Source organism: Pleurodeles waltl, chromosome 6 (genome assembly GCF_031143425.1).
Source record: "Pleurodeles waltl isolate 20211129_DDA chromosome 6, aPleWal1.hap1.20221129, whole genome shotgun sequence".
Classification (NCBI taxonomy): Eukaryota; Metazoa; Chordata; class Amphibia; order Caudata; family Salamandridae; genus Pleurodeles; species Pleurodeles waltl.
In genome coordinates, this window is record NC_090445.1 from 898,549,113 (window position 1) to 898,562,805 (window position 13,693).

At 45.1% G+C, this 13,693-nt stretch overlaps 1 protein-coding gene across 1 annotated transcript in view; it reads left to right on the forward strand.

Annotated features, from left to right (window-relative positions):
• DOCK1 (dedicator of cytokinesis 1) overlaps nucleotides 1-13,693 on the forward strand; it is a 1,072,828-nt gene that overhangs the window by 936,078 nt on the left and 123,057 nt on the right. The window contains exon 45 of the mRNA XM_069239713.1: nucleotides 5,195-5,371. Within this exon, the coding sequence (XP_069095814.1) occupies nucleotides 5,195-5,371 (177 nt within the window). The remainder of the gene's footprint in view (nucleotides 1-5,194; nucleotides 5,372-13,693) is intronic.

Below are 13,693 nucleotides of genomic sequence, written 5' to 3' on the forward strand. Positions count from 1 at the left end.
TAATGAGTCATCGGACACTGATGGCAGTCACCGTTTATATGATTCGAACTATAAAGACATTGACACATTGAAAGCAAACATGTTTAGATGTTCCAATATGGACCTTCTGCCCTATTTCCATCCATCCATCCACACAAATCCAGATTATCCTTATCTCCATTCATTCCCAACCTATTGTCTCTGATACATTCGTATTTTAGAAGAATCAGCTCTCAGGTGTTACGTTTCCAGCTTTCCCCATCCTCTATGATGAGTCATCACTTGTATTAGGCCTGTGCTTCCATGGTGAAATTACATCTACCATGCTAGTCCTTTGGACCCCCCTTGTCAGTCATTTTCCAAGTCATTCAATGTAGTTCTCCTTATGGAACCACCCCACACACATATACGCTGACATCCGTTTCTGAGTTTATTTAGTCAGAGCGAGGTGGCATATTATCCCAAATGAAATACTGATTATTCCCCTGAAGAACAGGTGAGGGACGAGAGCCCCCATATTAATATTATGTCTTCCTATAATGAGATCCTCTACTGAACAAACTCCCTCTCTGATCAATCTATTCCCTAAACGGGCTAATTTTGTTTGTACAATATGGTTCCATTGTCAGTATCAATAATAATGGTTGAATGTTTGCTGCCACTGCCTCTTAAGAAATTGAACACTCCCCGCAGGGCATTCTGACCGTGGCGGTTCGGCCGCGGTCAGATGCGGAACACCGGCGGTCTCCCGCCGGTTTTCCGCTGCCCTTTAGAATCCTCCATGGCAGCGGAGCGCGCTCCGCCGCCATGGGGATTCTGACACCCCCTACCGCCATCCTGTTACCCGCCAGGAACAGGATGGCGGTAGGGGGTGCCGCGGGGCCCCCGTAAGAGGGCCCCACTATGTATTTCAGTGTCTGCTATGCAGACACTGAAATACGCGACGGGTGCCACTGCACCCGTCGCACATTCCCACTCCGCCGGCTTCATTTGGAGCTGGCTTCCTCGTGGGGAGGGGTTTCCCGCTGGGCTGGCCGGCGGCCTTCTGGCGGTCGCCCGCCAGCCCAGCGGGAAAGCCTGAATGGCCTCCGCGGTCTTTCGACCGCGGAGCGGCCATATGGTGGTTCCCGCGAGGCGGGCGGCTACCGCCACCCGCCTCAGTTAGAATCAGGGCCTAAATCTTTCTTTTCTCTGGTGAAATAGTTGTCTTTTCATGTTCTTCATAAACAAAAAAGGTTCAGGTTATTACCCTACCTTTCTAACAGGTCTTTTATCAATGTATTATTCTCAAACTTTTTTATGTTTAAAAATGTGAAACAACATTTCCTGAAACTTAATTAAAATCGATTTATTGATCGCAAAGTATTGTGTTGAGCACCTGTACTTAACCCAAGAAGACCGTCACAGAAACGGCTTCGGTTTCTATAGCAGCAGAATATTAATGCGATGTTTAGACAGTTTCAGGGAGCTGAATAAAGCATGGAGCGGTATGATGAATTTTGTATTTCACAGATAATCCTGATTTAGAAGATAGCTTTTATTTTCCAGTTTGCAAGCATTCAGTTCCTCTAAAGCCTGACATATCTGATGAAATCCCTTCATCAACACAGCTAAGAATGAAATCTGAACGTCCACTCCTTGTAAGCAATTTGTAAATATGCACCGTTATTGACATCATTTTTGGAGAGATGCGCATAAATTATAAAATTAAATATTTTCCGTGGGACCTGTGTTAGCATGAAGGAGGCATTACTGATTGTGAAAGAAAAATGTTCTTTACTGCACTCCGTTAGTGGTGCAATTTTTTAATATTAGGTATCTTAAGCAGCAATTTTAATTTTATGATTTTTCGTTGCTTAAGCCCGTCAGAGAAAATTACATTGGGTCCCAGATATTTTTCCAGCATTGCAGGAAATTATTTCCAAGTCTTGCAGTAACTCGGAAAACCAGGCAGTATCGAAGGTGAGCTAGCAGTTGATCCCTACTGAGAAGGACACTAGTTACTCTTCGGCTCTCCCTGTTACGGCGGTTGAACAGTCAAAAGCCTAGCTCAATAGAGGAGGTGTGAGCATTGAAATTTGAACGAGTAAAACACTTCTCACAGTTATAGTCAGGAAACAATATCAAGTCAATTATTTTGGATTAGAAGAACAACATAATTGTGGAGGAAAATACTTTGCAAATTACAACAGTCAAACTTTAGGTCAAAGCCTACCAGACAACTGCGGTTTGCTAACAATGTCTTTGGGACTTTCTGAAAGCTTTCCTGTGAGTGCACTTCACCCATTGCTTACAATTGGATTTGTGGTTTGTAACTTATATGCTCGCTTTCTGTTTGCCTGCTGTATTTGTTTTAGGCTTAAGCTTGAGTTTGTCCCTCCTGTGGAGCATAACCTGTTTACTGTATTCTTCCAGGAGTACTCACTTTCTGTAAAATAGTATTACATTTTGTTCTTATCTTGTCACATTTGCTTTGCATTCAAAGAAAGGTCCAATGTCAGACTCTGTCTTCTGAGTGAGCTTGGTGTTTTTTCTTTTCTTTCTCTGACTTCACAGTGAGAGGATTTATGTGACAATCCTACTGTCCAATGCAACACTTCTTCCGCTCTTTCAACAACATTTAAATGTTTATAAATTAATTGTGCAGATATTTCAGACTATATCGGAATTAAGAAAACTCAAAAGAGGCACATTCTTTTGTATTCTGAAATGTGGTGGCAACAAATATTTTAATATGATCAAAACAACTCAATGGACTAGATAATGACATTTCCACACATTATGGTTTTTGCACTACATACTTTTATCAGCAAAACTGTATGTCTGTACAAATGTAACAGTCATTCCAATTGAAAATGTGTTGTCCGTAATGGCGGTGCATAATTCACACTACACCACTCCACTCTACACCACTCGAGTCTATGCCTCTCCACTCTACACCACCCTACACCATGCTGCTCCACTCAACAACACTCCATTCCTTTCTATGCCACTCCACTCAGTCAGTCTTCGACACTCCACTCTGACATCAATTCACTGTAGTTTACTACACCCAACTCCACTCTATGACAAGTCACTCCACTCTACGTCCCCATGCTCCACAACATGCCACTCTACAACACGCTACTCTAGTCTACTCTGCAACTCACTATGCCACTCCATCTCAGTCTATACCACTCTGACACACCATTCTACTCTGGGACGCCACTCCACAACACTTTATGCCACTCAACTCTACTTTATGCCACTCAACTCTACGTCTCTCCACTCTATGCTTTGAGACTCTACCAGCAACACTTGGAACACAACTCTCTGCTATGCCATTCCACTCTTCTCCATGCTACAACACTTTACTACACTCTGTGACACTCCACTCTATACCAATCCACTCTACAGCACTCTACTCCACTTTATGCCATTGTACAACACTGAAGAACTATTGGCTTTGCCATTGCTTGTTTTACTTTTTTTACTTTTTTACTTTGTTACTTTTCTGGTTCTCTAAAACCGACAGAGAGGCAAGGGAAGATGCTGAAATGAGAAAGGTTTGGTTGAGGTTGGCTGCTTCTCTGTCAAGCTCCCACTGAAGCTTTTATTTTGGTGCCGAAAGCACAAAGCAGAACAAAGCAGGATTTTGTAGCCTCTGAGGTTGCAAGATTTACTTTCAGACTAAGGCACTTTTTTTATCCTCAGAATCCTCCATGGGGACACAGATGGATTCTGTAGACTGGGCTCCATTAGGCACGATATATTCACTGTGCTAAAACCACCTTCTTTGTAGAAAAAGCTCAGAGCAGAAAAAACCCTGAAGTCATGGCCAACAAGAGTGTGTTATTCTCGAGGTAACTTTAGCACATTGTCAGGTCCCCCAGGCCCAGACAAAATGCTTGGGCCACAGAAGCTTCTTATTGCTGATAAAGTAACTGTTCAACTCTCCTTCAGCCCCTAAAATTTCAGGGCGGCACTTTGTGGCAACAAATCTTAATTCAGTCAGGGTTATCTCTATGTCCAGTCCTAAGTAATCAACTGGAACTTCTTCCAAGCAGCTAGTTCCTATGCCTTTTGTGTCCCAGGACCATCGATAGGTGCCCACCCACATAAACATCTTGGAGAGTAGTTTTAGTCTCTGGATGCTGTCAGGAGTCCTTCACTCTTTCTTCCTCAGCGCTTCATCAGCCAGAAAGACATATTCTTTTTTCTTTTTGATGTTCTCCCAGATCCAGGAATGTTTTTATTAGGTGTAGTGAAACTTTCCTGTGAAATATTCTTCCTCCTTTTAAGGGATTTTCTTTTCCGCAGCTGTCCTGAAGTCTAATACACCTCTGTCCTTTTTCCCTTTACAAAAACCTGATATTCCTTTTCAGACTTGGCCCAGTAGGCTGGCACTTTTGGGTTCAATCACAGATGTGCTTCGTAGGAGTAGCTGGTAAATTGGTCCTTTAGTAGTATGATAATAGCGAGATTCCTGATTTTGGAAAATTGGAAATCACCAAGTGCCCCTATGTAAGCTGAGTGAGGAATAAGAGAAGAAGAGTAATACTACATGAAGAGATGTGTTACAATACAAATGGGCTGTATTAGAAATGTTATGTAAACTAGGGACTATATGTATTATATTTTAATGGATGTCTTAATCCAATGTAAGTACTTCCACTTAATTAAATTGGCAACATGTATGGACAGTTACTTGTTACTGAAATGAACCCTTTATTTCAAAATATTTTTCATATGGGTTTCGACTTTCAAATATTTGGAACATTAATTTTGAAAATGTAATGTGTTCTAAATCTTGTAAATATTTTCAAGCCAGTTTCATAACGCTTTTCCACTTTGCAGTCATTTGGCCATTCTCTTGTGTGCCTTATAATATAGTATTTTATTTTATTTTTTCCTTATTGTGACAGTGATATATACACATATATTTGAATATGTGCTCAATTCAAAATATATTCATGGCTTGTTTTATCAATTTCTCATGTAGTACTTGGTACTTTTATTCCTTATCACTCAAAGGTAGGCATCCCTGAGTAAAGACAATGGTAAATGATTTAAATAATTTACACATTTATTTCTATTTTGATCAAATGATGATTCAGCATGAGAATGTGGCTTAGCTAAGTATAGATTATCTACACAAATGGAAAGGGAACTTGAAAAATTAAAATGTTGCTGTTTACCAAAATTATATTATCTTATTCTTTTTTCCCCTTATTAGATTGAAATAAGCCCACTGGAGAATGCAATAGAGACCATGCAATTAACCAATGAAAAGATCAATAACATGGTTCAGCAGCATTTATGTGATCCAAATCTACCAATTAATCCTCTCTCCATGCTTCTTAATGGCATTGTGGATCCAGCTGTAATGGGAGGCTTCACCAATTACGAAAAGGTACAGAATGTTCAAAGGCAGTGTCACGTGTTTTGCTATATGTTTAATACTAATGATGTCCATGAGACGAATGTCCTTTAACCTATTGCCTTTTCTCAGATACGAACATTAGAGTGATCACACTTACAAATATACACAAAACCAATTTAATTTCACAACCTCTGTCACATTGAGATTTTTCGGCTCCCTGAGCAGTGAACTTGAGCTCCTTTTTTCATCATATTTTCTTTTTTTCATTGGAAATGGTTCTTGACCCTTGAATTTCAAAGTACAGCAATAGATGTCTGTAAAAAATCTGTTTGTGCTGAGCAGTCAGATTTCAGGCTGTAACAGGAAGATCCATGATCATTCTAGAGGCTGAGCGTCTAGGTATGAGTTTGGGTTTCACTCTAGAATGTACACAGATTCATTAGTACACCACTAAAAATCAAGATCTCATAGAGACTTCTAGTTGCAGATTCCTTACCTTAGAATTTTCCCCCAGGCATCAGACTGGATCCAGAGATTTTTTTCTTCGAGCAATACCCTTGTCCATTGGTAGGTGGCGTTGGTCGATTCCATGGAGGTCGTTGGCGTCGTAGTCGCCGTGATGATGTCGGGAATAATACATAGACGCCACCTCAGTGCAATGAAGTCAGTTCTTTTCTTTCCGCGCCACACGCTGATCCAGAGAGAGCTACCCTTGGTCACCTTTTGACTGACTTTGACTCTTTTGATGTCCCCGAAGACCAGCTTTAAACCGTGCGAGGACTGTCACCTCATGATGTTGGTGACGGATCTGCATCAGCTCTGTTTGTGGTGCTTGGAGCGCGACCATGGCGAAGTCATGCTCTGAGTGCCGGGCCTTGCACCCGAAGGCCTTGCGGGAGTGGTCCCTCAAGCTTATGGCAGCCCGGCACTCGACTCCGCGTAGGTCCCAGTCTCGCTCGAGGTGAAGGTCTCTTGACCCGGAGCAAAGACACCACCACTCGTCTCTTCAAAGTCTTCGGGTCAATGTAAGAAGAAAAAGAAGTCAAAGAGGTCCCTTAACCCTTTGACTATGCCCCGTCGCCCAGCCGATGCGACACAGGAGAAACGTCGACACTTGAGGCCTCCATCTTCAGAGCCTGCGTTCTGCATCCGCTCCACACATCCTCAATTTTCCAGAAGCCGTGGCGACCTCTGCCCAATTAAAGGAGTTTTATGAGGCCATGCACCTCATTTTTAGGCAGCCTGACCCCAGTACGGCACCTTCAGGCCCAAGGGGTTCGGTCGGGGGGGCCTTCGAGTTCCGCGCCAGCAGTTCCAGCTTCGGCCAACAAAGTCTCCTCCGGTTCCGCACCAACACCGGTCGTACCATTGAACCCTTTTGCAGCCCTGGTTCAAATGTCAATGCTCTTGACGTAGTGGTACACCCCATCGATGTCAACGCGATCCTGATCCCCGGCGACTCAGAGTTGGACCGGCATCAGCCGACGCCACATCCTTTTTCGATAGGGCCTATTCATCCCAGATTAGATTCTGACCCTTATTCTTATGGGCTAGAATTCAGGGAAGGATTTCAGGGGTCCTTGGACCCTTAAGAATACCAGGGTGATCCTAACTTGGACTAGGCACAGGAGTTGGGTGAGGCCAGTGGTCTGGATACCTCTCCAGACGCTGGCATGCTGTCTCCTCCTACAATGGCTACGGGAGATGGAGCAACTTATTCCATGGTGATGAGTAGAGTGGCTGAGGTCCTCGGCCTTGAACTGCCTACTGTTCAGGTCAGGTCTAATCTCCTGACAGAGGTGTTTCAACCAGGGGCTTCCATAGCTGAGCCTCTTCTTTCATTCAATGAAGCCCTCACCGATGTCCTTTTGGGTACTTGGTCTAGACTCAACACAGGGGCTCCTGTGAACAGGACTATCGCATGCTGCTATTGGCCTACCCCGAATGACCCTAAATGTTTGTCCCAACACCCCACAGCTGAGAGCCTTGTCATCCAGGCATCCTCACCCTGGGGTGCTTTCCCTTCTGCACCTCCAGATAGGGAATCAGAAAGTTGGGAACAATTTGGGAAGAAGATGTTTTCTTCCTCCAGTCTCGCTCTGCAGTCGGTGAACACTGCATGCCTTTTGGGGCACCATAACCACTGTCCATGAGATATGGTTGCGTTGCGTACGTTCTGCCACAGTTACCGGAGGAGGCCCATGATATAATCTCCCAGGGTTCACCGAAAGATGCAGCAAAGTTCACTATCAGTTGTGGACTGGACATGACTGGCTCTCTAGGTAGATCATTTGCGACGACCCTGGCCTTGAGGCGCCAAACCTGGTTACGTACATCTGGTTTCTCAGGGAATGTCCAACAGACTATTATGGACATGCCCTTTGATGGCTCCAGTCTCTTTGGAGACAAGCCAGACTCGGCTTTGGAGAGGTTCAAGGACTCCCGGGCTATGGCTTAGTCCCTCGGGCTTTCCACTACCCCTCATCCCCAGCAGTCTGCCTTTCATGGCCATGGAAGGGGCTCCCTGTCACATCTCCTTCCCAGCCACCATGCCACCCATGCTGTTAAGCCGCTGCCAGGCCAGGGACGCAGAATCCCATGTGGTCGTGGGACAGGGAACCAGAGGTCTTCCGAGTCCACCCCTGTCCCTGCTGCAGCCTCCAAACCCTCCTAGTCCATCCCCTTCCTCTGCTCCAGTTGGCGGCAGGATTTGCCATCACCTGACCCACTGAGAATCCATCACTACGGAGAGGTGGGTTTTGCAGATCATTTGAAGGGGCTACTCCCTGCCCTTCGAATCTGCCCCACCAGTCATACCTTCATCAGTTGACCGTTTACCGGAAGATCATTTGGCACGTCTCTGCCAGGAAGTTACGGCTCTCTTGGCCAAGGAGCCATAGAGAGGGTCCCTGTGCATTAGTAGAGTATGGTTGTTATTCCCGCTACTTTCTGGTGCCCAAAAAGGACAAGGGCTTACGTCCTATCGTAGACCTTTGGGACCTCAATCTCTTCCTCAAGAAGGAGAAATTCAAAATGCTCACCGTGGCTCAGGCCCTGGATGCCAGAATTTGGATGGTAGCGTTGGACTTGCAAGTCGCTTATTTCCATATTACAATCCTGCCTGCCCACAGACGTTACCTACGATTCGTGGTAGGTCCAAAGCACTTTCAATTTACTGTGCTCCCCTTCGGCCTTACCAGTGCCCCTCGGGTGTTCACAAAGGTGATGGAGGTGGTTACAGCTCATCTGCACAAGTTGGGAGTTTCAGTTTTCCCCTACCTTGACGACTGGCTGTTGAAGGCGGACTCACCCCAGAAAGTTGTCTCCCACTTTCAGACTATGGCGAACCTCCTGCACGAGCTAGAGTTCACTATAAATGTGCCGAAGTCACACCTGACCCCCTCTCTGTTGCTCCCTTTCATCAGAGCTGTTGTGGACACAGTGCAGTTTCAAGCCCATCTTCACTAAAAGTGAGTTCACGATATACAGGCTATAATTATGATCTTTCAGCCTCTACCTTGGGTTTCAGTGAGAGTGACTCTAAGGCTGCTGGGCCTCACGGCCTCCTGCGTCCTGCTAGTGACACATGCCAGGTAGCATATGCTGGCTCTGCAGTGGAACTTGAAGTTCCAGTGGGTGCAGCATCAGGGAAATCTCTCTGACATGGACCAGATCTCGGAGTGGACTGCAAAAGACCTGCAGTGATGGCTTTCGAATCCCCATTGGGTCAACGGCAGATCCCTTTCCCTTCTCTAACCAGATCTATCCATAGTGATGAACGAGTCACTTCTTAGATGGGGCGGCAACATGAGAGTGGCAGAGATCAGAGGCCTCTGGTTACCGGTGGGGTCTGGGCTCCATATCAATCTTCTGGGGCTCCAGGCGATCAGGCTTGCGTTGAAAGCATTTCTTCCCTCTCTCAAAGAGAAAGTAGTGCTAGTGTTCACGGACAACACTACCGCCATGTGGTACTGCAACAAACAGGGCCGAGTAGTGTCCTGGACCCTTTGTCAGGAGGCGCTCTTTCAGCAGTGGGGATAGCCTTAGTTAGATCTGTTTGCCTCCCAAGAGAACACGCAATTCCAGCTGTTTTGCGCGTTGGAGTTTCGAAGGTGGCACTCGCTCAGAGATGCTTTTCATCTAGAGTGGAACTCCGGCCTCCTTTCCACCTTTCTGCCTATACCACTTCTGCCCAGAGTTCTCAAGAAGATCAGGAATGACTGGGCCCAAGTCATCTTGGTGGCTCTGGACTGGGCACGAGAGTAGGGTATCCAGAGCTATTGAGCATGGCCACCGATCCTCCACTCAGACTTCCCCCTCAGGAGGATCTTCTGTCACAGCAGCAGGGGATGGTTCTCCACCTGAACCTGTCCAATCTCTGCCTTCATGCGTGGAGATTGAGCGGCATCAGTTGACGTCTTTTGACCTTCCACCCGAAGTCTGTGATGTTATCTTTGCAGCCAGGAGTCCCTCCACCAAAACGGTATACGCCTGTCATTGGCATACATTTGTGGCATGGTGTTCCAACAAATCTGTTGATCCCCTCTCTTCTCCTCTTTCTGAGGATCTTTTGTTCATTGTCTCTTTAGCCCAGCAGGACCCTCCTTTGGGCACCCTTAAACATTATTTATCAGCTATTTCAGCCTTTTTTAGGTTGCCTGATCAGCCTTCACTCTTTGTCTCCTATTGCTAGTCGATTTCTTAAGGGTCTCACCCATTTGTTTACTCCCACTCCATTTATCATGCATCAGTGGGACCTTAATCTTGTATTTACTTACTTAGGGCCAGATGTAGCAAAGTAGCAAATTGCGACTTGCAATTTGCGAGTCCCTGCGACACGCAAATTGCAAGTCGCAATTTGGGATGCAGAAACGTGTCTCAGACACCATCTGCGAGTCGCTATGGGGTCGCAAAGACCCACCTCATTAATATTAATGAGGTGGGTCGCAATTTGCGACCCCATAGCGATTCAGGGCACTCACGGGGATGGAGGCCTGCTGGGAACAGCAGACCTCCATGTCCGTGACTGCTTTTAAATAAAGCAGTTTTTTTTTTTCAAAGTGCAACCCGTTTTCCTTAAAGGAAAACGAGCTGCACTTTGAAAAATAAACCGAAACCTTTTGATTCGGTATTTTTCAGGGCAGGTAGTGGTCCATTGGACCACTGCCTGCTCTGAAATTTTTTTTTTAGGTCCAGTCACAAAGGGGAAGGGGTCCCATGGGGACCCCTTCCCGTTTGCGACTGGGTTACCATCCACTTCAAGTGGATGGTAACTGCGAGTCCATTTGCGACCGCTTTCGCGGTCGCAAATGGAATTGCATACCATTGCGACTCGCAAATAGGAAGGGAACACCCCTTCCTATTTGCGACTCGGAAATGCATTTTGCGAGTCGGTGCCGACTCGCAAAATGCATTTCTACATAGCAAAGACGCATTTGCGACTCGCAAACGGCGATTTTCGCCGTTTGCGAGCCGCAAAGTCTTTGCTACATCTGGCCCTTAATGTGTTCTCCCTTTGAACCGATGCACAATTGTCCCTTACGGCTCCTTACTATCGAAACTGTTTTTCTTGTTGCCATCACTTCTGCTTGCAGAGTGAACGAGCTTCAAGCTCTTTCTTTGAAGCCTTCATTTTTGTCTGTGCACCCTGACAAAGTGATGTTGCGCACTGAGGCTTCCTTCCTTCCCAAAGTAGTTACACCTTTTCATGTAGGCCAGTCCATCACCTTGCCTACTTTTTATGCAACTCCACATCCTTCTCATGAGGATGAGAGATTCCACTGCCTTAATCTTAAAAGAGCGTTGGCATTCTATCTAAGACGTACTAAAGATTTCCGGGTGGACGATCAGCTCTTTGGAAATGTGGGTGCAAAGAAAGTGAAGGCGGGGCAAAAACATACCATCTCTCGAAGGGTTCTTCCTTGCATCAAGACGTGCTATGCTTTGGCTAAGAAGCAACCCCATGAGGGCCTGCGTGCTCATTCCACCAGAGCAACTGCTGCTTCCACTGTATTTGCACGCAGAGTTCCTGTCCTGGATATCTGCCAGGCAGCTACGTGGGCATCCTTGACACATTTAATAAACATTACTTCCTGGAAGGTCCATCAGGACGGCTACTGTAGTCGGTCGGTCCTCCAGGACTTTCTAGTATGGTCTTGGTTCGCAGCCCATGTCCGAGGATGGCATTGCTTGGGTATCTATGCTAAAGGAAGGAATCTGCAACTAGACGTCTCTATCAGATGTGCAAGTTACTTACCTTTGGTAATGATATATCTGGTAGAGACATATTCTAGTTGCAGATTCCTTACTGACCCACCCATCCCCCCCACTTGCAAACTGATTTCTAAGGACAGGGCTTCCCCATTCAGGGCCTCAGCTCTGGCGTACCAATTTCAGTGTTCTTCGCAGCTATGTGCTTTGGCTTTTGAAAATCGTGAAAAGAAACTGACATCACTGCGCTGAGGTGGCATCTATGTACTATTCCTGACTTCATCACGGCAACTACTATGCCAACGACACCTGCGGAGTTGACCGATGCCACCTACCGTCGCGGAATGGTATTGCTCGAAGAAAAAATCTCTGGATCCAGTCTGACGCTTGGGAGAAAATTCTAATGTAAGGAATCTCGAACTAGAATATGTCTACCAGATATTGTTACCAAAGGTAAGTAACTTGTACTTTAACTTTCACAAATGAAAGGTGTTATCTCGTGTGTTGTGCATGCTTTCATTCTCTTTAAAGATTAGATAGCCAGATGAGTTGGCGGTGTCTTTTAAACGCAGAGTTTTACATCTGAAGGGTAAGATTTTTTTATTCAAATATAGCACTTTCATCAAAGCACTCAACAAAATATCACCACCAGTACAAACTTTTCGAATAGATGAAATGGCAATTCATCAGCAGAAAAGAGTGTTGAGTAGTGAGTGACAGGGTGTGATTCGTATGTAGCAAATAACAGGCATACAGGCTGATGTTTGAACAAATAAAGGAGGCAAGGCATTCCAATGTTTAGGAACCAGGAGGGAAAATGATTGAAAATTGGATTACCCATGTAGCACAGCATGGATATTATAGCAGGGGGGCATAGGAATAAATAGGTGAAGATAGGTGGGTGTGGGCCTTGGATATATTTGAAGACACACTCTGTACTACTAGCTGTAGTTGTTTTGAGAATTAATGACATTTGGTCACCTCAGAGCTAAAGTAGTCGGACCTAATATGTGAACCGATGACAAAAGTAGAACACTTAGAGCTCGATTTAGAGAATATCCTGTGCGCCTAAATGTAAACCCCACAGGCCAATGGTTCCCAACGTTTTGACTTCTGTGGACCCCCATTTTATCATTACTGTAACCTGGGAACCCCCACTGAATCATTATTGGAATCCTGGGAACCCCCTCACTGAGTCATTACTTAATGCTGGGGACCTAATCTATTAATATTTTTTAATTTGCTAAGGTGTCGCAAATCCCCTGATAAGGCTATGCTGACCCCCAGGGGTCCACGGACCACATGTTGGGAACCATTGCTGTAGGCTATAGTGGAATTTAGATTTCCGCAGACAGGATACCCGTCACCATTGCGATGGAGTAACCCATCCATCAAGTTCTAAATCAGGCCCTTAGTCAGGAATCCAAGTTATTTCAGAAATAGGGTGAATTAGACTAGATGGTCAGTGAACAAATAAAAGTGAAAACATGTCTAGTGAAAAAAGTAAAATCAAATGTAAAGAAGTGCTTCAGTTCCACCTCCCTTGCCAGGGAAATGGGGGTAGGGAATGAGAGAGAGAGAGAAGGGGAGTGGGAGATGGAGAAGTGGAGGATTAAGACAGAGACAAAATACTAGTGTTTGAATCGAAAAGAGAAATCCAGGTTTAAAGGACATGAAGTAGATAAATAAAGTAGACATCAAGCCAGAAAAAGAATTATACAGGAACTACATTTTTTCTTCTGGTTGTACATTTTCCCTGTCTATAAATATCATCGGGGCGCCGGGAGAATCAATGTATACGCACGTTGTTTGCTGAAACACCTTGTAGCACTTAATAGAAATACTAAACCACTCAACAAGTGCGACCCGAAGAAAAATTGCCGCTGTTTGCTGAAACCTTAGCTTGCCCCAAAACCACCTTACAAGCATAAAAAACATTGGTAGTCGTGCATTCTGTTTTTATCAACCGCTGTAATTCATAAAAGTTCAGATTTAATCGGAACAATTGTGCTGTCTATCGAGAAATAGTGTCTTTCTTGCTGACATCAAGCAGTGTGTACTTAGCCAAGAAAAATGGCGCTCTGTTATTCTTCTGAAATTAGTCTTAGAAATGTTGGACGTTATACATAAGTGTTTTGTTTT